The 25,459-nt window shown below is 47.4% G+C and overlaps 1 protein-coding gene across 2 annotated transcripts in view; it reads right to left on the bottom strand.

Moving 5' to 3' along the window:
* Window positions 1-25,459, bottom strand: part of LOC135372060 (zinc finger protein 239-like) — a 75,175-nt gene that overhangs the window by 6,629 nt on the left and 43,087 nt on the right. Inside the window, exons 1-2 of one of the 2 annotated variants that reach the window (XM_064605783.1) lie at window positions 8,549-8,636; window positions 3,323-3,483 (exon numbers count right to left, since the gene is read on the bottom strand). In XM_064605783.1, coding sequence (XP_064461853.1) covers window positions 3,323-3,448 — 126 coding nt within the window. In that variant the 5' untranslated portion in view covers window positions 3,449-3,483; window positions 8,549-8,636. Of the gene's footprint in view, window positions 1-3,322; window positions 3,484-8,548; window positions 8,637-25,459 lie in introns of those variants that run through there. The other variant, XM_064605782.1, reaches the window with a different exon arrangement.

The following is a 25,459-nucleotide window of genomic DNA, read 5'->3' as shown; positions in this document are numbered from 1 at the left end:
GAAGCTCTTTTGACCTTTTCGGACACCATAGAGCTTACGTCCTTACGTCCCGAAGGGGCTTCTTTTTACATTCCCCCCATGACCACCAGCAATGGGGTAGAGTACCACCCTGTGATGAAACGCCCCATTCATCACCTCAAAATAAAGTTGTTTGTATTTTCTGAACATTGCTGCCGCACAGGCACACAAGGTTGCCTACATGGAAATACATCTGGGGCTTTGTAGTTATACAAAAACTGTGAACCTATAAAAAAATGCACAAATAAATTTAAAAAAAAGGTGACCAGCTCCCGCGATCGCTTTCCACGCCGAGACTGGGAGGTGACACGGGTTCGAATCCTGTCATCGGCTGTGCTGTCTCAGGTTTTTCCTGGGTTTTGCGAATAGTACTTTCCAGACGAATGTCGGCACAGTTCCCGCTGAAGTCGGCCCAGGGCGCATACTACACCCCCTATTACGTAATGAGTCAGACCGACCGAAGCTCCAGGTGACCAACACCAACAAGCTTTAATTCACAAGTGCCCCGAATCCCAACCCGAGCCAGGAGCCGCGCGCTAATCGCAATCGCATGCACCTAGTCGCCCATCGTCCTCCTTTAAGTTATGCAACATCATCCCGCGCCGGGACTTGGGGCGCGTCAACTTCGAGGCGACAAAGCCTTTGGACGGGTCGGACGATTGATGACCCATTGGCCAGGCGCAGCGAGCACGCCCGCTCGTCGCTGCTAGGGCTGAGGCTGTCGCCGGGCTAGGGAGAATGCTTGGACTTCGGCTAGGACGCTGGGAGGCCTGACCGGTTGCACGAGTTAAGGCAACTTCTTCCCGCGTCTCGACTTGGACTTTGAGAAAGGAGATAAGAGCCTCGACGTTTTCCGTCGGCGTATCTACTGCGCTACCTCCTCCGCGGTCTCGACGTGAGGTATCGGTAGCATCGTCGCCGCCGCGTTCTCGACGTGAGGCATCGGTCGCATCTACCCTTCGTTGACGAAAGAGCACACAAAGATCCTCGGGAAGGCACCGCGTGATGACGCGTTCAAGGATAACGGCGTAGTGCTCCTTGGGAACGTCCAACGCCGCCAACGCAGACGTGCGAAAGGAGACCTCGTCAAGTAGATGCCTTAACTGGGACACCTGTCCAGAACAAGTCACCGGACGAAGAGCTAGTAGCGCGTCGATGTGCTCGGACGTCAATAAACCTGGCCGGCCGTACCTGTGCTTGAGGGCCGCGATGGCGGTGGGGTAATTGTCCCCATTAATGCGTATGCCTTCGATAGTGCGCCTCGCGTCGTCGACGAGGTAGGACGCTAGATACTTGAACTTCTCGACAGCGGCTAGCGCCTGGTTGGAATGAATTGACACGTCGAAATGCTCCCAAAATTGTTGCCATTCCTGAAGTTTGCCGGAGAACTTTGGGATCTGGAGTTTCGGAAGTGCGACAGACTTCGAGGCATCAGAGCGCTGCTGGACAACGGGCGCCGAAGTCGGGATGTGTCGCAGCGACCGACGTGCTCGTGCGATGGCCTCTTCGAGGTTCTGTTCGTATTCCAATGCGCCGCTGAGTTCTGCGTCCAACTCGTCTTCTGGGGTTGCCTCCAAGATGGAGCGATCAAGGTCGTAGAGAGCTTGTCGTTTCGTGATGAGATATTCGAGGACAGCTTCGACGTCTTCGCCCGATGGATTGGGCTGAGCCAACAGGTCGGTCAGGCGAACCATGGTCCTTGTTAAGAAACCACGGGTTCCACCTCGGGTTCGTTTAAGGCGTTCCATGGCTGGCTGCTGAAGCTTTCGGAGTAATCTGGCTTCGATGTGGAGGGCGGGGGCTCCCGGGTTTCGGCACCAAATTATATTACGTAATGAGTCAGACCGACCGAAGCCCCAGGTTTCGGCACCAAATTGTATTACGTAATGAGTCAGACCGACCGAAGCTCCAGGTGACCAATCACCAACAAGCTTTAATTCACAAGTGCCCCGAATCCCAACCCGAGCCAGGAGCCGCGCGCTGTGTGTGTGGGGGTCTCTAAACAGTCTCCTCATGAAAGGACCCAAGCTGAACGCCGACCTCATACATCTATTACTAGTGTTTCGCTGCAGCACCGTCGTCCTCACGGCAGATATAAGAAAGGCGTATCTACAAATCAGTATTCGAACAGATGATAGAGATCTCCTCCGCTTCCTATGGGTGCAGGACGTCGCCGCCCATGAGAGCCCGCAGATTGAGGAGTGGCGCATGACCAGGGTCCCCTTCGGCGCCACATCCAGCCCTTTCTTGCTGGCGGCAACGTTACAGCATCATCTCGCTTCCGTGGCCTCTCGATACCCGATGACTGTTCCACGGCTTTGTACAGGGTTCTACGTCGACGATTTGGTTGTGGGATGCACGTCAGAACCCGACGCCCTTCAAGTGTATGGCGACACCATTGACATACTTCAGGAAGCCGGTATGGATATACGGAAATGGACTTCAAATTCATCCGCACTTCGCGAGCGGTTTCTGTCGGACGAGGTTTCCTACGACAACGCATCCGATGGCAACGCAACGATCAAGGTGCTGGGCTTGTTGTGGGACCGGGACACAGATAGTCTCACCTTTTCGGTCAAACGAGCACTCACGTTGTCTGCGTCCCATCCTCCTACGAAACGTACGGTGCTCCAGACATTCTCCCTCATCTATGACCCGCTCGGCTATCTCGCACCCTTCATCGTAACCGTCAAGCTCCTGTTTCAAAATTTATGGCGCAAGTCGTTGCCATGGGACGCTGAGTTTGCAACGGAAGATCTTGTGGTCTGGGAGAAATGGAAAGCTGAACTGTCAGGCATCGATGCGTTGCACCTGTCGCGTAGCGTCTTTCCGCAGAGCAAGGCCCTGCTTGATGTGCATTGCTTCGCCGACGCTAGTCCCAAGGCCTACGGCACAACAGTATACGTTCGCAGCCGCCCCAATAACGGCACGACTTCTACGCGGTTGCTTTTAGCGAGAGCCCGCCTAGCTCCATTGCAAGAACTCTCGTTGCCGCGTCTCGAACTGCTGGCATGCCTGCTGTCCACGCGTCTTTATCGCCATATCTCGACGGTAGAAGCCTTAAAGGTTGCCCCCGTTCACCCCCCTGTCTCCCACTCCTTCCTGCTGTCCTCTCTCCATCTGTCCACGTCTGTTCGCCGCTCATAGCCACAGTTGCTTGCCTCGCGGCGCTAATACGGAATTTTAAAAAAATATCCATATAAACAAGGCTGTCAAGTTATGACGCCTGATAGCATTGCAATTCCATAATGTGGTTCAAATAAACTGCTGCCCACGTCTGAACAAGGCTGACCAATAGACCTACCGGATTATGAGTCACCATATGTTTCTTTAGCCTTGTCCAGTCTTCACACGTCTCCTGGCACACGATGCATTTGTTGCCAAGTCCAGTAGGTATGGTGTCGCTTTCTTGTCCTTTCGTATCCCTCATATCTGTGCCAACACCATTGGCAAGTGTAGCCTACCCTGTGCAGATCAAGCAAAGTTTCACCGAAGCCTCAAAAGGATTACTAGAAGAATTATACGCTAACGCGCAAATAATTTGGTTCCCAACATAACGTGACACATTGCGCGAACCTTCAAAAAATACGAGTGGTACCGCGGTCAATGTCAATGGGAGCTCGAAATACATCTTTTGGGGTTCAAAGTTTCTGTGAGTGAAATTACAAAGTGCTGATATAAAAAACAAAACGAAAAAGAGCAGGAATTTCTGCTATACAGGGTGTGTCACGTAAGATTGACCAAAATTTTAATAAATTTGCGCTTTATTCTTCTTTCGCAAAAGTCCTTCAACATATATATTTTTCGATGGGGCCTAACCGTCGTGGTGTACAGGGTGTCCCAGAAAACGTGTCATTGAATTATAATAAAAAAACTACGACACCTAGAATCATGCGGTCGACGGCATTTGTTCTTATTAGGTTTTTGCCACCTTGTAAAGTTAATGTCATGTACCCCAACTTTAATTATGCAAATATTTGCGAAGTGAAGTCAGAAATTTGCCAAGGGAAGGTCACTTTTTTACCCCACCAGTATGAAGAGCGTGCCGAATTCACTCAAATTCATGATAATTGACAGTGATATTCACGAGCTGTCCCATCGGAAAAAATAGCCGAATATCATGCTTTTTGGAGCACCGGACCATAACGCGCGATGTCTTTCTGAGCGCAATCGCTCGCAGTCCGACGAAAGGAGGTTTCGAAGCCAGCCCACAGAGCGACAGTAGAAAAATTAATTAATTTAAGTAATTTCGTTAATTAACTTTCGTCAATTAACTTTCGTTAATTTACTTTTTAATTATCAGAGATAAAAGATTTACCCCGTGAGAACGTCGAATCACTTGGAGTCACTGGTAACATTGCCGTTTTCAGAACAAAAATCGAGACAGTTATAGCGGCAGGAAAGAGCCTAGAAATAAGGCGATCTAGTGGTCGTCTTTCGACGCTCAAGTTTGCCTTTCCTCTCTATGCCGGGAAGAAAAAGCACTGTCGCGGGGGGGGGGGGGGGGGGGGGGGGGGACAGATTGCATGTGGCCAGATTGGTGCGACAGCTATTTCCCATCCCCGCATACACAGGAAATAAAAACGGGAGCGCTTCTACTGAAGCGTTGAACAATGATCACCAGAGCACCTTATTTCCAGGCCCTTTCCTCGCGCTATAACTGCCTCAATTGTTGTTCTGAAAACGGTAACGTTACCTGTGGCCCCAAGGGATCCGATGTTCTCATTGGGTCAATCTTCTATCGCTGAGAATTAAAAAGTTAATTAATGCATCGTCACAGAAGCTTGCCTGAGCCATCTTAAGGTGGCCTTAGGCGTAGAGTACATTGCCATTTGTTAAAACTAGCGAAGAACTGATCTTTCTGTTTTTAAAAATTACTCACGGTGGACACCCTGTATATGAAATCCACTTTATTTCGTACTTTGCCGGACGAATTCGCCACATTGTTTTATAGGCATTCTATGAAATACCTACGTATTCTGCAGAATGCCGGATTTAAACACTTTGCCCGTAACATACACAGAAAATTTGATCTACAGTTTCTGATCAGATTTCCCGCCTGGACGAAGCGGGCTACTCCCTGGAAATCATCCACCATCTCTTAATTAACCTCGCCGACCTCAGCAAGTCTGTTTGCACTGCACAAAACTCCGGGAGCCCCATCCTTTTATCGTTTTTTTTTCTTTTTTTCACTGGATATCCCACACCTTACGAAAACTAGCCAACGTATTTGCGTTGTGCCCTCCATAAAACACAGATTGTCCAGATTGACACCCTACCTGAGCACCTTGTTAAATGATGGGCGTAACTCTGCCAATGTAATTAAATTTAAGAATTCAAAATGCCCTACTCAAATGTGCTGTGTGACAAATTCATGAAACACACCGTGGTCAAACAGCCTGTGCATCAATAAAGGACATCGAGATCGTGCAAATCATGCGAACAAAAATTCTGATAATTTTGTGATTTGCAAATATATCACGAATTGCAAAAAGAAAGAGAGAGAAAGTTTGGTTGTTATATCAGAGGCAAAAACGTTGTTTGTTTGTAACGAATAATTCTCGAAGTACTCTCGGAATCAGTCTGTGCTTAGAATTGTAAAATGGCCCGCACACCAGGGTGAGTGAAGAACCCAGCAATTGCACTCACGCAGGCCGTAATTGCTCTAGACTGTGAATAAACATGTCATCTGATCTAGCAATTCTTTTGTCCCGTTTCTATTGATCATTGAAAATTAATCATGCTTCCTTTGCCTCACACCGTCTTACCAACCATTACTGGACCACAAGTGCTCCAGTTCATACACCTGTTAGTCTTGCAAGACTCACATTACATGTATCAAATTTAGTTTCGCCGAAAGGGTGAACTGTACTCTTTGTACTCACTCTTGTTCGCATAATCGTCGTTGCACATCATGTAGTAAAGCCTCGTTACCGGTTCTGAGTCCTTCCTGTCCACTTTCTAGTGCTCCCGGAATCAAAGCGCAATGACGCACTTTTAACGAAAAGTGCCTCAGTTAAAAAAAAATAAACTTTTAAATTTTGTTTTGCTTCATTAGGATACACGCCGACATTTTGTGTTCTCCAATCATTATACTTGACGTGTAAAGTGCAGTGATATTTGCCAGGAACTCCCATGCGTTCAGTTTTTTGGAATACCAAGCTTTGCAGTACATACGTGGAGCAAACAACTGCTGCAGACACCTTTCGTTTTTCTTTTTTCGTTTTTTTTTTTTTTTTTGTGGGTATACATTTTTACACTGCCACTGACCATTAGAAGGCATAGGAGTTTCCAATGATCAGCGCCACATCAAAACAACCCCAGGTGGTCGAAATTATCTGCAGTTCTAAACGCCGCGTGACGCCACGTAAAATAGGCTGACACACCTTACGTTCAAACCGACTCTGATTACTTTCTTACCAATGCCACCTGCCAAGCCTTCTGTGCACACGGGCTGGGTTAGCTTCGTAGCTGCGAACTTTGTATTTCTATTTCCGCCTCTACCACAATATCGTAACACGAGGTGCACGTGTTGTTTCACCTGTGGTACATATCCGTTGTACAGTTAATTTTGAAGCCTTTCAAGCCACCGTTGCCAGACGACATGACAGCATGCGGCGAACTAATGCAGCTCCGAGCGGCGAGGAAGTTGTCTAGCTATGGTTCAGTTAAAATTACTTAGTCGATGCAATCGCCTGCAAGCTGCTGCAAGCACCTGATGCAATTACTTAGTCGATGCAATCGCCTGCAAGCTGCTGCAAGCACCTGATGCAATCGCTAGATCTTTTTAAAGCACCGCCCAAAATATCTTAAATCTCCCTCCGGAAAAAGAAAAGAAATGAAAGCTGCAACAGTGACAAAAAAAACTTGAATCTCCATTTCACAAATGACTATAAAACCAATCCAAATCAAGTCCGGATTAAAATTTACGCCGGTAAATCAAATTATTTTGAGCACGCATTTTATAATCATGTCAAATCCCACCAATCCCGTCAGTCGCCTTTTTCAAACACCTCAAGTGGCTTAGGGATGTAAGGTCCCTATTGCAGATATCTTCTATTGAGTGCAGTGTTGTCTTGTTGCAGTTGTTTTCTTTTGCTCTTTTTATGTTCTTGCCTGTGTGGCCTAATAACAATACGTATAGCGTATCATCAACAAATAAATAAATGTAAAATAGCATCAGTGCAATAGACGTCTCATATACTCAGAGCAGCCAACAATCACAAACTGTGTAACAGTGCAATTTTCAAGCCATACATAATAACAATTATTCGTGGCTTTACGTCGTGAGACAACTACGATCATGAGCGACGCTGCAGTGGTCGGTCTGTAAATTAATTTGAGACACCCGAAGGTTCGTGCCCTTGAAGCTCAGCACACGGCACACCGTATTTAATATTCCTCGTGCAAAACGGCCGTGTCTAAGTGATTTTATACACTACCACCAAGTTGCAGGCGTCCTCGGCTGGGATCAAACCCACAACATTCAAATCGACTACTGCCTCCCCTCTCACATCAGGGCCGACTTCCCGGGATGGCAAACGGGGGGGGGGGGGAGCTTCAGCAAGTAAACACTGCCGTTACAACAAAACCAATAATCACATATTATGATTTCTTTTTTCGCTCTACGTTCCTCAAACGTAGGGTTTCCGAAGGATGACAATGCAGTTGGTGGAGCAATTGACGCACAGAATTAGACGCAGATCCCGTACCGTGAAAACCACCACACTAACCATTCTGCCCTGCCTCCTCCGCCCCCTGCAGTGCCCATGTCCTACATCATTACACTAAACATTAATTTTCCCTCCCTGTCCTCCCCGCTATACGCGCCTCCATCCAGATACCACCGCCCTGCAAAAGTGGGGTCCTGGATCCACCCCTGCCTCAGCTTTGGGTCCCGGTACCGGCTTTCGCGATAATTCTCTGGAGGTCGCTCGTTGTTCCCCCTCGCCTTCTCCACCGCAAAGAACATTGGCCATCATCAGTATACAGGTGGCCTGGTGACGCCTACCAAAAGAATATCCTATTCTTCAATTAAACGCCACCAACTAACCAGTCAGCGGACGCGGTTGTCACCACAGGACTCACATTCCCTCTCTGAGATGGAAATCTCGCACGAATCCCTGGTCATTATTGTAGAAGCACTTTTGTATTTGCCTTTTCCAAAATCGATGTAGATGAGTCTCGGAACGGAAAAAAGACGCGGGCGTTTACGCTGTGTTATGCCCGAAAACGATTGGCAGAAATTACGGTAATGCCGACAAGCAGAATGCAGATAGCGAAGAATTAGTAGAATACGTTCAACTGGCAATGAGTCGCGTTCCGGCTTCAATCACAGCCGAGGAGGGTAGCAATGTAAGCGAGGAAAACATTGCTCCCAGCACCGTGTGTCAGAGTTTTACGGAACACGTCGAAATAACCCCATGTGGTCGAAATTACCCTCTGTCCCGCACTGTGCCATGTCGTCGCACAACCAGCTTACGTTTAATACTACTCCGATTACCATTACGGCAATGGGTTGCGGTCTTACCTCGCATAAAAGACGAGGAAACGCCCGCACTTTTCGTGGTAATCCTGCTCGAACGGGAGTTTAGGAGGATGGGTGTTGGTTTAGCGTGGAGCAGTGATGGGCCGAGAATCAATGATTCGTTCTTGGTGAACGAATCAGTAGCTTGAACTGAGTGAATCGATTCACCTGCCCTAAAAAGATTCGTTCATTGATTCACCTTCAATGACGGTCGTGAAAGACTACAAAGAAAAAGAGGAAACATTCCGATTTCAAAACATTTGACAGAGGTAGGCGCGGCGCCATCTCTGAATGCGAACTGCAATTACAGCTCTCATCCCTATAGTGACGTGCGCATGCGCGCACACGGTGTGGTCGTCGTGGTCGTATGGTGCTGAGCACCATACGACCACCAGGTGCACCAGAGCACCAGGTGCTCTATGGTGAGGTGAGGACACGGCACGGCAGCGCGCAAGCGAGATTGAATCAAATGAACGAATCAATTGAATCGGTCTGCGCCTTTTGGTTCAGTTTGAGTGGTTTGAGTCCTCTGGATCACGGTTGGCTGCTGCGCTGCTCTCCTCGAGTCGAAGTGACTCGTTTGCAGTGCGTCTTAGATCACTGATTCATGTAGCAGTTCGTTCACTTCGAACAGTTAGAGTTCCAAGGTGAATCATTGCATGGTTGTGCTTGTGCGGCTCACCGATTCATTGAGTGATCCATTTGCGATGGAAGTTGGTTTGGTGGTTCGGTTGTGCGCTGTGCTCGTGGGGCTCAGTGAATAGCTCTCCGATCGCTGGGGGATAATTATCTGTCTGAGTTGCTGATTCATGGCGGGATTCGTTCTCTTCGGGCTATTCTGGCACTGTTCGTTCGCGCTTTCTGGCGTGACCCACGGAGTGGTCTGGCCGTTCCTGATCGTGCGAGTGGGGACGGGGCTCTAATTGGTTTGCTGATGCTTGGTGTTCCTTGGCTGATCTTTCACTGGGGTGGATCCGTTCGACACCTAACGTGTTAACTATCTCATTGAGCGGTCTTAATTAGGTAGGGTCCCTAGCGCGTCCGTTCAGAAGTGACGCAACCGTTGCTGTGCTCGCTGTGAGGGGCTTCGTGCTGGCTAGTCCCAGGCTGAAGTTCGAGGCTGGGGTATGTTCATCAACGTGTGCTATCTTCTGTGAGCTGCCGGGCTCTCAAGGACGCGTTTGTGCCGGTGGGTAGACTGAATTTTCGTGCATACGTTTGGGAAGGCAGGATGGCCGTGCAGGCTGTGAACGCTAGTAGGCATATGTCGATTTTGGGAATTACTAGGCATCATATGTGGCTCGTCCGGATTCCTGGTTACTGTGATACAATACTAGTATACAGTGCCGGATTTACAGTGGTGGGGGCCCGGGGCAGCGTGCATGGTAGGGGCCCTTCCGCCTCATCAGTTCTTTTCACTGTGCTTCATAAAGATAAATTATGGCCATAGAGGTGCCTGACCTCGGTGCGAATATTCCGTGCGGTATATACGTACATGAAAAAGTTCAACGTACAGCAGTTGGTTCGTTTATTACCACACATTTTCTAGAAGGAGTGCCTCACATTAGCTTTTATAGCTTACATCTTCTAAGATCTCGTATCTACTATCTAGCAAGCTATAGTCAAGACTACATTGCGGTGCTAGCGCAAATTGGAACCTTCGTTGACTTCCTTACTCAAAAATCGGTAATGAGCTCCGTAAAATCAAGCTGTTTAAGAATATCCATCTGTATAACAGTGACAAGGTATTAAGTCTGCCGTGCGTCATGGTTGCCCGATGACGGTTCTCAATGAGCCTCAGTATCAAAAATGAGCGCTCACAGGAACTGCTGCTACCATCATAGTGAGGTATATACTAAGATTAACTCTACATAAGGGAAAACTTCCTTCACTCCGTTCTCTATAATAAGCGTCTAGAGGAAAGCTCCTCGCCTGCCGACCTCGTTTTACAAAATGCTTTAGCACAAAGGCTGAAGTATATACCTCGAGGATGCAGATTTCTCCAAAGAGAACCAGGACAATAGTTCTTCATACCGGCCAGCTCTTGATCAAGAGACAACAGATAACGACGATAAAACCTGAGACACTTAGGTTTTATCGCCGTTTTACAATGTACCAGCTCGCCTGCACCCTTGCAATTCTACAGCATTAAAGTTCTTTCTCCGGAACTTCTATGAAGGGCCACTAGACCGTGCTTCCGGGGCAGTTCCGTAGACTGGTGGCGTCAGCTATACATTGGGTAGCCGATTGAGCTTTCTTACTGCAGTATATTCCCTCGTTCCAGTTACATCTTCCCCGACCATGTGGTTGCGATCGAATGCTTCACGCCTTGAGACCGAAGCATTTTCAGGTCGCTGTCCAGGAGTATCTTTGGACTTTGTAACATTTTACTGGTCCTGTCCACTCTGTCTAAAATATCGTCCCAAAACACCACATAAATTCTCGTTCCAAGTCGATGACACCGCCTGCTTTAAAGCGCACTTCAGCCATTTTATCTTGATTGCTAGCAAAAACTTCGAGCGTATTTAAGAAAAGACAGTATCCCCTGACGGCTCTGACAGCGACCGCTCTACAGGACCACCGTGTGCTGCTGACCGTTGTCGGTACAGGAACAGGAGTCTTTGCTGAGCAGTCGCCGGACATCGTTGTGGCGATGTTACTAATCCCCTTGTGTTTAACTCGTATACTTGCTCGAGGAAACCTAAAAAAGGCAACATCAGCTGGGCACTCGGCAGCTAATTTTGCCAACATATGCAGACAGCGCACTGAACAAGGAACCCACGTACCAACTCGTGCTTGAAGACCTTTGTACCTTCCACTCATGGACGCAGCATTGTCGTAGGACTGCCATACCTTCCTTGATGTTTATGCCTTGTGCGTCGAATAAACTGATTAAATCTTCGAGCATATCCTCCACATTGTGCCCCTGGTTACGCATGAACCTTACACGATACAAAGTAACTGCTCTGTGGCTAAAACACACAACAGGCTCACACAATTATATGCGTCACCTTGAGGCTTGTGTTAACACAAGCCTCAAGGTGCCTAACAACACGAACAACTGAATTATGGAAGTGAACTGTACGAATAGCTTTCAACTGGGCTAGTATTTGCCAATTACACGAAAGTTCTTACTGCATATATGGGATTTTGGCCAGAACCCTATCGTTTGCAGAAGAAGCAGTGACAATTGCAGTGGTGGGGGCCCCGGGACATGCGCCGCGTTTGCCCCCCCCCCCCCTTCAATCCGGCACTGCTGGTGTATATGACAAGGGCGTGAAAGCAAGTGTAGCTGAATCGATGAAAGCTCAATGTGTACGTGGGAACGCAAAACTAAACTGTTCTCTGCAGCTCCGCTTTTTTATTTCGTGTTTCTTCATTCCTTTTGAGTTCCGTGCTGATTCCGTGCTGATGTTATAATAAGCAGACATAACTACAGGAACGCGATGACTACCGGAAGCGCGCCTCTCTTCTCTTGACTCTTTCTTTATAATAAATGTGAGGTCACCGGTCACATGACTTGATAACGGCATCGCGTCACGTGGTGTCGTGACGTCACTGATTCGCTGAACGAATCTTTTGAACCAATCACTAAAACGAACTGAATCACATGAATCGATTCACTAAAAAGAATAATTTTGCCTATCACTAGCGTAAAGGCGTTCGCCGAAGCGCCACCGCCTGTGGTTTACACCTCGCCGTCGACGCCGAGCCCAAACTGTCGGCGTGCCGCAGCCGCCACCGAAGATACAAAACCGACGCGGCTGAATGTTGTGCCCATTCGGATGCGTCTTTCTTGAACAAAAAAAAAAAGGTACTCTTTTTTTTACCTTATTTCATCTTACGATGCATGGCCTAGGCTTCCGTCATGGTGTTTTCCGCTGCAAGAATTTGATCAGTGATTTGGGCTTTCAATGCAAATGCTTTATATTTTCGTGAAAGGTCGTCTTTGAGCGGAGAACGGCTAAGCAACTCGTTATTCAGTTCCTGCGGGTTATGTACCCGGTCATCCAGCAGCACCATGGGATTGAGCAATATCCGTATATGTATAATATCTGCTGTCTCTCTAAAGGAGATCGAACGAAGTCAGTTATTGAACGGTAAACCTAGAACTTTAAAACCATAAAGAGTAAGCTTCCGCCATACCACCGCCCCCCCCCCCCCCCAATGTTTAGAATGCTGCGATTTGAGATATGTCACACGTGAGACACCAGCTCCGGTGGCGCAGCGGTAACGCGTGCGCTTGGAGACTGGGAGATCCGCGGTTCGAATCCGCGGGCCGGCTGTGCCGTCTGGGGTTTTTCCTGGGTTTCCTTCAGATGTGTAATAGGCGTATGCCGGCACAGTTCCCCTGAAGTCGGCCCATGGACGCAGCTATCCTCCCCCCGAGCGGATTCCGCTCGGTCTTCCACTTCACCCTTTCCTCTCATCCTCTCCACCACCTTTCCCTTCCCGAGAAACATGCCGCCTAATCAGGCAGGCAGACCTCTCGGTTCCTCCCAACGACACTCCTCCCCCTCCTCCTCCTCACACGTGAGATATGTGTTCCCGCATTGCCATCACTGTCATTTTCTCTCGGGAATCAGGTACAATTTTTGAAAAACAGAAAGGAATCAGGCGAGCTTATGAAATTTAACATCCATGACGAAACCTTGAGTGTGAAGAGAAAAGACCTTTCCTGCCCAGGGTCCCGTCTCGTCATGGCTGCAATTTTTCTGCCGGCCATTTCATGTGATTACACATGTCTCTCCTCCCAGTCCACAATGGGTCATACTTTTCTTTTCACTTTTTTTCGCACTTTGGAACTGTGGACAGGGCATAGTGCTCGTGCAATGAATGACTGCTTCCGCACAATAAACGTCGCTTCATGCTTCATAACTACCTCCAGCGACGTGCAATTGCTGTACCATCTTCGCTGCCCATCATAACACTGCACTTGCCTTGACAAGTAAAATGCGCCCCAAGTGTGTCCCGGTCTATAACAACAACCATCCAATGACAACAACCTTTCATAGTGTGTCCAATGGGCCGCCTGATCGATTCGTTGACCTCCGGATCCACCGATCATAAGCAGGACTCCCAGCGATTAGGGATCCTCCACGTGCAGAGAGACCGCAGCAACCCACCGAGGCTCCCTACCAGCGATCAGAGCCGTGAGCCGCGCTCTGCCAGCGATGAGAGTTGAGCGCATCTCTTGCTTTCAGAGGTGGGCATCCTCATGAGGGCGGATGAGGGGCCCTCACCTCACCCACACCTCCGCACATTGAGGTGAGGTGAGGTGAGGAAAAATTCCCCAAAGGAAGTTTGAGGAGAGGTGAGGTGAGGAAAATTTTCGAGAAGGAGGTTGAGGTGCGGTAAGGTGAGGAAAATTTTCCAAAAAGGACGTTGAGGTGAGGTGAGGAAATTTTTCGACAAGAAAGTTGAGGTGAGGTGATGTGAAGAAAGCTTTTCGACAATGACGTTGAGGTGAGGTGAAGTGAGGAAAAAGTTTTCAGAACGTTCGCGGTCATGAGGAGCACTTTCGAATCAACGCTGCTGCAACGTCCTAATGACGGTTATATCTCTCCTCCGGCTTCTGACGCGAATATGCGACTTGCGTCTAGCCGGCCGGCTCCTGATAAGTGGCATCGTCGAAGTCACAGCGACTCGAAAACTGCCACTCAGAGAATATAAGGTTAAGGCAGGGTTACGCGGTGCAGCACTGTTCGGTGCCCCGCCCCTTGGAAGGTGACAACAAAACGCGCGTAAAGTTTGGAAGTCAAAACATGATTCAGTCTGCGCCGGATCATAAGTTCGTCATGCAGTACGCATGCATATCGTTTGCACTGCAAAAGTGTCGTGTTACTGTCATCAACGTTACAGGCTACAATTTCACACAACACGCCGTGAAGTGCAAGGATTATCAGTGAATATATATGAAGAGCACCGTCCAGAGGTGGGCACCCTCACGAGGACGTGCGAGGTTGAGGGTTTCCTCACTTCACCTCACGATATTTGAGGTGAGGTGAGGGCCAATTTTTCTGGAGATGTTTGAGGTGAGAAAAAATTTGAAAAAGTTTTTGAGGTGAGGTGAGGAAACTTTTTCAAAAAATTTTTGAGGTGAGCTGAGAACAAGTTTTTTTACAACTTTTCATTGTTTGCCCTCGCCTGGGTCGCGCGCGCGCGTCGCAGACTGATCGTTACAGCCCTTCTTCCTACGTGCGTCTTCAGTGCATAGGCAACGCGACGTTGGAAGAAGCTCTCGCATTCGCAGTTAATGCAATGGCAGACGAGAGTAATCACGATACGTTTAAGAAGAAAGTGTCCTTTTTCAAGATCACTCCGCTGCATTCAGCATCACGTTCAAGTTACGTGTGGTCCTATTTCGGAACGCTGGTGCATCATGACGGCCAGAAAACGAGAACTGTTGGTTCGGACAATTTCTGTAAGCTCTGCTTCGACAAGGCTCTCAATGAGGACTCCACGCTTCCCTTCGAAGGGTTTGTTTCAAAGAAAAGTTAGTTTTAGTAAAGTTAGGTGCTGAAACCTGGAATCACTCTGCAGACGGGGAAAACCATCTTATACTCTGTTTGCTGAAAGGTCTTGGCACATGTGTACAGATGCGACATCAATCGTTACTCGACCTCTGTAAGCACGACGAACCTTCAACGTCACTTAGCGGACGTACACAAGGTGACAGGGAAGCAAGGCAAAGGAGACAGCGAAGGACTGAAGAACTACTTCAGTACAACCAAAATGAAACACACAAAGAACTCCATCGTAAAGAAGCAACTAGCTAGAGACTTTGTACTCTGGGTTGCAAGAGACCTCCTCCCGTTCAGCATGGTTAATAGAGAAGGCCTTCGAGTGAGTAATTGTTCTTGGGACTCGATGAGCGGACGTAATACCCCAACACATGAATAAACTTTACAGGACTTCTTGCTGAAGTACAAGGTAATTAAGGACAGGACAACGCTCTCCGCGGTGCACTTAATGATGTATACAACGCTATGCACGACCACGTAAAGCGGACCATCCAGGAAGGCCCGCGATCCCATGCGGTGACGTACGACATGTAGATGGACAACCACAGGCGCAGAAGCTACATAACCTTCACGTGTCACTTCATTGATGGTGGGTATAGGTTCCTGAATTACTGGTTGTAGTAACTCGCGTGGCATCTGTATATCTTCCCGCTAAAGCAAAACCATCCCGTGCTTTTTGTTCGGTGTTAGGAAACGCTGTTGCAGTAGTCCACGATTCGGTCTGCTTTAATATATGTTTTTATTCATTAAAGGACTATACACGCGTGTCAATATCACAAGGCTAGACACATTACTTTCGCGTGTTTCTTCCACAAAACTTAGAACTTCGGAGCATGACCCTCCCAACAAGGAATATGGTAGAGAGGCACACCGCTGATGCCATTTGGGGCTGCAAGGCTGCACGACTATTGCAAGTGCACGGAAGAGTTCGTCATGACGACGAAGACGATCACGGCTGTGACAGATGCCGGGTCAAATATGTAGCGTGCGGCGTCTTTGGTAGACACAGAGCATCACTTATGCGCAAGGCATGGGCATCCACGAAGTGCAGGAATTACCTGACCTCCTTCGGTGGTGCAGGGCAATCGTCAAACACGTGCATTACAACGCTGGCCAACTGGAGGAAATCGTCGAGGCAGACATTCGCGCCTCCCTTCTATCCCTTTGTGATGCTGGAGACGCCATTGACGACGACGAGGCTGACCCTGCGCTATTATGTGATGGAAGTGATGAGCAGCGCTACTCATCCAGCAGAGTGCTGTCAAATGTTACCACGTCAAAAGCGACACGCCAACAAGGTGGCACAGCATCTTGGCCATGTTGGAAAGCATGATCGTTAACAAAAGCATCGCTAAGGAAGCTGCTGGCTAGACTGGGGGAGCCAATGCAATTAGGGCCAGAAGAATGGAGCTTAATGGGGGAACTTGTAAAATTCCTAAAGCAATTCCGGACGCTGTCGAGCTGTTTTCAATGCAGCGTGACTGCACATACAACACGCTACTTGTAATTAGAAGTGAGCTGAAGAGCTGCCTGGAAGATAAGGCTGATGATAGCACTTCTGTGCGTCAGATGAAGCAGGGGATGCTCGCCAAATTCGACTACCGCTTTCCAGTAACTGAAAGCACAGTCACCGCTTCCCTTCTGGATCCCTCGCTTCCAGAACCTGAATGTGGTAGACGAATACCCGACAACAAAGGGGCTGAGCAAGGTAGATTTCTTAGCACGGAAAGTGCTTAGATTCGTTAAAGAGATCGACATCAGACCTTCTGACGGGTGTCAATCGCGTCCTTCGACAGAGGACACGTTTGCTGTGCTTGCGAAGCGGCGTTCATCAGGGGAATCCCAGTTGCTCGGATATGTGAACGCGGAGTGCCACGCGCTCATGATCACTCCCGCAGGAAAGTGCGGACCATCAACGAGCGTATTGGACTTCCGGCATTCAGCACAAACTCAACTGCCATGGCTGCCGTGCCTCGCCAAGAAGGTTTTATGTATGCTGGCGACAAGCACTCTGTCAGAGAGGGTGTTTTCAATCGCGGGACTCATAGTGAGCGCGAAACGTGCCAACCTCCACCAACTCACCCTGAATAAGGTTATACTTATCCACGATAACTACAGTCTGTGTAAGGATGCTATTTCTTGACCTTGTCGTGGTGTCTATTGCCATATCTTCGTTTCTTGCGTTCGTAGATTTTTTTTTCAAAATGTTTCAAAAGACGTCACATGACGAGTGAGCAGAGGTTATAACGGATCGTTGTCACTTATTGAACTCGCTAGAACTGTTACGTGTATGCTGAACAGGCCCTTAACGAACTATGTAGGAGTTCTCAAACGACGACCTCTTCCAAGCCGTGCTTTACCTTTTATTTTTTTGTGTGTGTTTTTAGTTTCGTTTCATAATATATGTTCACCTCGTGCTGATATTTGATGCAATAAAAATTGCTGCCATTGTCATGTCGGCGATACTAAAAAGAAATGCGACGTTGCCACCGTTGCCAGATGACATGATGGCATGCGGCCGACTACACAGACAACACATGAAATCCCAGGGACGTCCCATATAGATCCCAAGGTCCACGTCCCGTGTAAGACGAGTCTAGGAATCTCCAAATGGTCCCTTACGGGATGCTCTACGGAGACTGCCCCCAGACGCTCGTAGGACACCCTAGAATCGCAGAAAAGTATAATATGCGAAACGATTTTCATTTCGCTACTGCACTTCGTACGCCTTACTTTTTGTAGCTAAAATCGCTCTTTATTATTTTTGAGAATTCTATTGCATGGATGTTTCGTGTAGATTAAATTTACAATTTACGAAACGGCCGCTTGTTGAGTTAGGCTTACTTGCTGGTGGGATCGCAGACGTCGCGGACATGTGACATGTAGCGGGTTTGATGTTTTGGCGCGGAAGCTCACGTTGGGAGTTCGGAGACGCAGAGAAGATGGCCAGTACAGACTCAGGCAAACACTTTTTAATACCTTTACAGTGAAAGTGAAGAAACAGAATGCCGAAGTGGTCGAAGCATTCCGTGTACAGGCGTGTACAGCGCGATGTTAAAGCGACGTTCGATGGGCTACCTGAAACTGAGCAGGGCCCAACATGCTCACCAAGCACAGCAGAAAATGTTGAGGACGTTCCTCTCTGTCAACAACAAATTATTCAAACCTGCTCTAGAGAAGATTACACAAATCCTTCTAACGAAATGTTTAGCAATTTCGGTAGCAAGCGAAACGAAGTTAAGACGTCAGTGACCATGATGCCAGAGCATGTTCAGAATGAAGGTCCCGTATTGACTCACGTGTGGTAGCTGTCGTAATAGTAATACAGCACCTGAGATTACTAGCAGTGAAAATGCAATCATGCAGTCATTGTTAGGAAGACAGGATGAAGAAGGTGACGCAAGCAATAACATAGATGACTTCTGCGCCAGGTTGAGAATCTGGTGTGTGGAGTCAAACGTAAACCACAGTCACTTAAATAAATTGCTGAAGGTTTTGCGCACACACCAGTGCTTCTCTGACCTTCCGCGTTCAGCAAGAACACTGCTCAAAACACCACGAATTTCACCGGAGTTCCTGGATGTGCATCCCGGAAAATATCATCACTTCGCACTGCCGTCTTGCTTGAGGTTTACGTTTACAATGCAACATACAGAGCTGATACCAGAAGTCCTCCTGCTCAATGTTAATATTGATGGCTTGCCCGTGACAAAAAGTACCTTGCGTCAATTTTGGACAATCCTATGTTACGTTCTCAAGTGCAGGAAAGTCCAACTCGAACTCCAGCAAGAAAGTCCACCCCTTTTCAGTGGGGATATATTTCGGGAAGAGTAAACCATCAAATGCAAATGGCTATCCGCAACCCTTCGTCTCAGAAGTGATGGAATTGCTCCGTGATGGTATCCAGATCAGGAGTGTTCACGTTCATATAAAAATAAAAGCATTTGTCTGTGACGCGCCAGCCAGAGCTTTTACCTTGTCTGTCAAGTGCCACTCTGGGTATTTTAGTTGTACGAAATGCACAACCAAGGGGACCTATAAAGATGGGCATGTTTGGCTCTCTGAAATGGATGCTTTCTTAAGAGATCACACAACGTTTAAGACTGCAGCCCAGAAAGAAAACCATACGGGGTCTAGTAAATTGATGGAGCTTCCCATTGACCTGGTGCAGCAAATACCTCTTGATTATATGCACCTCGTATGCTTGGGTGCCATGAGAAAGACAATTCCAACCAACATGTACTCCGGCTTCATGACTTTGCTCGTGGCTATCACAGTTCTGATTAGTCCACGGCTTTATGCATTGCATATGGAGTATGCTGGGCGTTTACTTCAACACTTTGTGCGGACGTTCATCAATATATATGGCAGCCGATTTGTGTCTTACAGTATCCATGGTCTGCTCCACCTCACCGAAGATGCAAGAGTACATGGACCCCTAGGCACCTGGTCAGCATTCCAATTTGAAAACTTTATGCAGACGTTAAAAGGTATGAAAAGGAAACCGGAGAGGGCTTTGGAGCAGCTTGTCAATCGAATCAGTGAAAAGAGAAGCCTGGCACAGTCCTACTGTGGTACATCTGACCAGACAGCTTTCTTTCAAGAACACCATGGTGGCCCATTGCTTGACGGCTGTCAGGGATTGCAATACAAGAAAGTCAAGGTTCCAGGGAAGTTCACATTGCAGGCCAATCAGAAACACAGCATCTGTGTTCTCAACGATGGTGACGTCGTAGAGATAGCGTATATGGTGCACAACTGTCGTAGTTCTCAACCATGTATAATAGCCAGAAAGTTTCTTCAAGTGGACGACCTCTACACGTACCCGTGCCAGTCGTCAATGCTTGGAATACTTCCGATATCTAGGATGTCAGCACTGCAGTCGTGGCCATTGCCAAGTGTGGCATATAAATGTGTGAAAGGTAAAACTACCCTTTGGAAATGAGCATGCCATTATTCCTCTTCATCATACCGCATCGAATTAGCCACATAGATATTTGGCCTTCGCCTTCTGTGTTTTGTAGACGAAAAACTGTTCGCAGTTGTGAAGTTCCCAGATGATGACGACGCTGTTGCTATTACTCACCTCAACTGGCACAATGGTGGAATTTGTTTCTGGCCTCCCGAGATAGACTGGAATAAACTGCGCCACCTCATAGAAGAAGGCAGGGCACTGGCTGAAAACTGGATGAAACAGAGATGCAAGCCATCGGGCCTCTTCAGTGAGTGTTGTTTAGGCTTTCATTGCTGGCAGGAACTTCGAGCTTAAGCCATAATGCAGCATTTATGCAGGTACCTATGAGCAGGCACGGCAAAAGTTAAGGGTTGCAGAAGACACATCGGGCCCATCTACTGACCACGAACTTGGGCCGTGGTAAACGAAAGCGTACTATCAGGGCTTTTAGCAGTGCAGGAGATGAGGACAACATCCTTCCACGTCCTCCAACGCCACCAGTTCCCGCGAAGGGTAAGCCGATTGCTGAACAAAGTGATGGGGTGCTTCACTGTAACAAGCTTAATAATACTGGTGCCTGATACACATAATGTAAAAACTCTAAAGCGCGTCGGCGTAACCTGAGAGTCGTACTTTTAATTAAATTATTGATATATACCATGCAAATCAGTTCTCCTACCCTAAGTTCTCTAAGTTCACCAAAAAATAACAAAGACCGTTAAGAGCATCAACTGTTTAATATATACGTTAAAAACAAGACATTCGTGCAGTAGGCTGCACTTCTTCAGGTGCTACTAAGTTCTCCAACGGAGCCAGTTATTGCACTTTACTCAACTAGGGAGACCTTGAAGAAATTGCCTTTACACGCCTGCCATATTAAAACAAAATCACTAGAACGCACACGAACAGGTAACACTGTGCGTCCGGAAGAATGATTTAGTGCCAAATATTTACTGCAAGGTGCATTGATGCAGCAATGGGGTGGATGTCTTAGTACTGATAACATGTTTTGGGGAAGCCTGAACATATGAGGAATCTAATGTGGAATGTGAGTGATGATTAAAGAGCCATAACGCGCATTTGAAATCACAGAAAAGAGAGGCAAAATCTGTTGCCCGAATCTCAGCACTTGTGGCTTTTTTGAGATCATGCAGCTGTTGCTGCTTATCTGAGAATCAGAAAAGTGAAATTACTAAAAAAGAACAAGACCCAAGCACTAAGTGATGCGTGTTCAGCTATCGAGGTTATGAGTCGAGTAGTCTTAAGGCGGTCCTCTCCGCCCCTTGTTTGCGCGCTACTATCGAGGGATGGCAGCACCACCGCGAAAGTGTCTTCATATTTTTTCCCCCTCGGCGCTGGGGGCGGAGCATCCCGCTTGCGCATGTGTCGCAGATCGCAGTGGCTTTGGAGGAAATAGTCTTCTGTCACTCGCGCGGCGGTCTTTCCGAAACCTTCGCTCGGAGGGGACGTGGCAACGAGGCTGGTTTCATACAAGTTTTCATGGGCCGAGCACGGGCATATTTATGTGTATGGGGCTGTTCACAGAACTGCTGCTCTCAATTCCATATGTTTCAATGGGATCCGTGTTGCGTCTGTGAGACGCACAGAAGAGAAACTCTCCTGACGCGGCTACTGCACCGAAACTTTTCTCGTTTCGCTGGCGCCTTTTCGTTTTCTGCAATACGCAGTCCAAGTTTGCGGACTTTGTTTTCGTCGACCATCACGTCGTGCATGCGACTAGCGTGTTACATCAACCCTGGGCTCGTAACTCAAGTTTCAGGGGTCGGATTCACAAAGAGCTCGTGCGACGGAATATGTCGTATCTCCGTCGTACGGGAAAGTTACGACGAAGTGTATATTCACGAAGGGCGCGCGTCGCAAAATCTTCGCAGCTTACGGCGGAATCCTGCGAGAGCTCCCGAGCAGTCTTACGAAGAAAGATGGCGCCGTTATTTGGCAGCGGTGGATTTGGAGACGGCAAACAAAGACTCCGTAATACGCGCCAACGCATTGCACTTTGGCACAGAACCTTCGAGACCATTCCCGAAGTGACACTGAAGCACTTTTTTGCTTGGTAACCTTGAACAAATGCTTCAACTTTGTGCTCCGTAAAATCGGGTCGCAGGGATTTTTCAAGCATCCCCTACACCCCGCTAAAACACCCCAACACCCCTCCAAATTGTCTGCAAGAAAGGCAAAAGAAGCCATAAAAGCTGCAAAACTGAGTGCCACACACCGTTTACAAAACACCCTCACCCACCCCCTCCGCGAGACGAACATACTGGGAATATATTTGCTGTGTCATCGAACGCGTTTCGCCTGTGATTGCATAGCACCCATTATGGCTACCGAAAGACCGAGAGCACGTGCAGTAACAAAACATTTGGGGACGAACAACTTCGTCTTCTTCTAATGGGACGACTCTCATTGGTGCGATCACAAATTTTCGTCATCGTTACCATAGCGAAAACATAGTCTCGCACCCTTTGGCTGTTCGTCTCTGAGGTGCACATGACAGGAAGCGAGCAACTTCCTCTTCCTTGTCAAAGGGGGTACCCTCTCCACTACGATAGCTTTGTGAATCGCGCTTACGACGCCGTCGTCGCGCGTCGTAGGCTACGACGTCTTAGCGCATCTTAGCGTAACTTACGATCGCGTTTGTGAATCCGACCCCTGCTCTGCGCATCACATTCTCATCATGATCATCATTACATATCTCATAACCCCCCTGTGCGCCATGGGGTAGTGGTCCAATATTGTAGTGGGGAATTTCCTCAGTCATCATCATCACGTATGTGTTGTTGTAGCTGTTTGCAGACTTGAAACTCTGGAGTTTGAATGATTCGGGAAAAAATCTGATTTTTAGAGAGTGGAATGAAATGGTGACAGTATCATGAGAGGGGGAATATACGCAGACCGCTGCTTCAACAAAATGCAATCGCATTGGTGGCCCTTTGAGAATCGTTCTTTCGAACACACGACCAGTTAGGGTACATTTATGCTGCAGCATCGCTGCTGGCACATGGCACATCGCTGTTTGGCGATGACGAAACAAACACATGTATCTCTGTGGGCGCGTTCATGCTGCAGCATCGCTGCTTGCCAAAGATGCACGCCATGATCATCGCCACAACAATGCTGCCAAACATGTTTGAACCACTGATCTCTATGTATAAAGGCTAGATCGCGCATGGGAGAGGGGCTCGTGGGGGAGAGGCGTGCCTTCGGGCCGCCATGTTGGTGGGCCCTAAAGTGCTGTGTGTGTCCATAGAAAACAATGGGAGGCAACAGAGATTGTGAGTATTTATTGCGCTGCAAGCATTGGTCGTTGTTTGTCATAACACAATTTTGTAAGGTGCCAGTATACTGATGTATCCTAACAGTGTTTCACAGGTGTCCTGCCGTTCGATTCTTAATTACGTTATGTTTTGCATTCCGAAACTAGACCGTCAGTGCAGTGCAGCGCTGGGGATTGTACTACAGCACGTTTCCCAGCCAATATTTCAATAAGAAACGACTTGAGGTTAACAACAACCATGTATATAATATCCCGTACTGCGTTCTGGACAAAAATTGTTCCATAAAGAAGGTCCGGGAAAAGATATACTCGCATGCCAGGAAGAGATCGTTCTGTAGAATCACAGCCGTTGTTTTAGCCGTGTATGCGTTTAGTATGATTTATATCAAGCATCGCCTTAGAAAGAGTCTTTTTGTAAACGACAGGGGTGCTTTGCCTCGCAAATATGGACACACCGAAGCAGCCCAAATAATTACTTCACGCAATTAGATCACACTCGTTAGGACAGTTAATCAGGTAGTGATGTAAGCTTAATCAATTAAGTTACTTAGAAAGTGGTAACACCTCCTTGAGACACAGGACTTATCTCTTTTTGAAGTACAGCCCTTCTATGTTTGTTTGCTTCTTCCTTTATTTGTTGATTATTTGCAGGCGCGGTTGTGCCAAACTGAGTGTCCTTTTCCAGCACTCACATGCTTTTGTTGAATACAACTGCAGCGTGAGAAAAGCGGCTTGGGGACGGGGTCCTGCTATCCAGTGCTGACTTTGTCATGCTTGTTATGTGGAGCATGTTCAAAAAAATGCAGCTCCACGTATGGTTTTCAAATTGCAACAGGACTATTTGGAGCTTGAAACAGTTGTGATTTTGTCATTTTGGCTCTCGTGTACCCAGTCTGTGAAACGCAAACAAAAAAGTCTAACACGATATGCTTTTGTAATGAAGATCACTGATGATGAGTAAAGAGAATATACGAGTTCAAGTTTATTCAATATTTTATATCATTCATTATCTTATTCAACATTTTATGTCAAGTTTATACAACATCAAGTTTATTCAAGTTCAAGATTTATTTCTTGCACTTATGCGTTTCAGGATACAATGAACGTGCAGGGAGGCCGCAAAAGCCTACATTTATTGTTTTGTGACCTTGCTACAATGGGAATATATATTTCAGGAATGACAATGGTCAGGTACGCTCGCTCAATTTTAGGTTGGAATGAGCAATGAATAGCAACTCCCCTCCTGATATTTTCTCATATATGCTAAATTTTAAATTTAATGTGATCGAATATGTGATAATATAATAATAATATATAAGAATATAATACAGTAAAACCTCCAAAGTCTGACACCTCCTTACCTCGGACAACTCCCCATGTCGGACAAGATTTCATTGCACGGGCAGGCTCCCATTGAAACTACACGGGGACGAAATTCTCTATATCGGACACCTCCCTATCTCGTAAGTTGGACAGGGTTTTCCCTGCTAAGTCGGACAAAACCCTGGCCAAATTACCGGCCCATCTTTGCACCAAAAATACCCAAAACGAGCCAGTGGCCTTGACTTTCGCCCCTTTTTTTCCCTATACTGGTCTCAGAATTTTGCTGCTTTAGTTTTTCCGAGTCCAAAAACAAGTGCTGTCAGTGTACATCGTAATTCTTTGTGTGAGCATTTGTCTTCGGTTTGTCTAGAGCCTTTGAACGCACACTGCACCAAAACAACGAAAAGTGGGCTGACGCTTCAGAGACAAGTCATCGCTGCTCAAAAAGCTCCAGAGGTAATGCCATTGAGTGGAATCTGAACAGAATTGAATCTACTAAAATCAGTAATAATTATCAGTGAAGAGTGGGTAGAGGTACCACTGCCACCAGGTACCACTCAGGACCATAAATTGAAGAAGGGGGACATTTCTGGCAACACAGCTGTGATCTTTTCCATTTTTTGTTTCCCTCATATTCTGTAACTCGGACACCTCTATAAGTAGGACACGCTTCTGCTGCACCGTGGTGTCCAACATAGGAAGGTTTCACTGTATGTGATAAATGAATGTGATCAACAGTAGATGTAAACAACATGAGTAGCCAGAGAAGTGCATTCTCAATAAATAATTTTCTTCTTATAGCGTATATGCGCATG

Source organism: Ornithodoros turicata, unplaced genomic scaffold, assembly GCF_037126465.1.
Source record: "Ornithodoros turicata isolate Travis unplaced genomic scaffold, ASM3712646v1 Chromosome13, whole genome shotgun sequence".
NCBI classification, from domain to species: Eukaryota; Metazoa; Arthropoda; class Arachnida; order Ixodida; family Argasidae; genus Ornithodoros; species Ornithodoros turicata.
The sequence above is the reverse complement of the archived record's forward strand: the minus strand, read 5'-3'. Positions and strand labels throughout refer to the sequence as shown.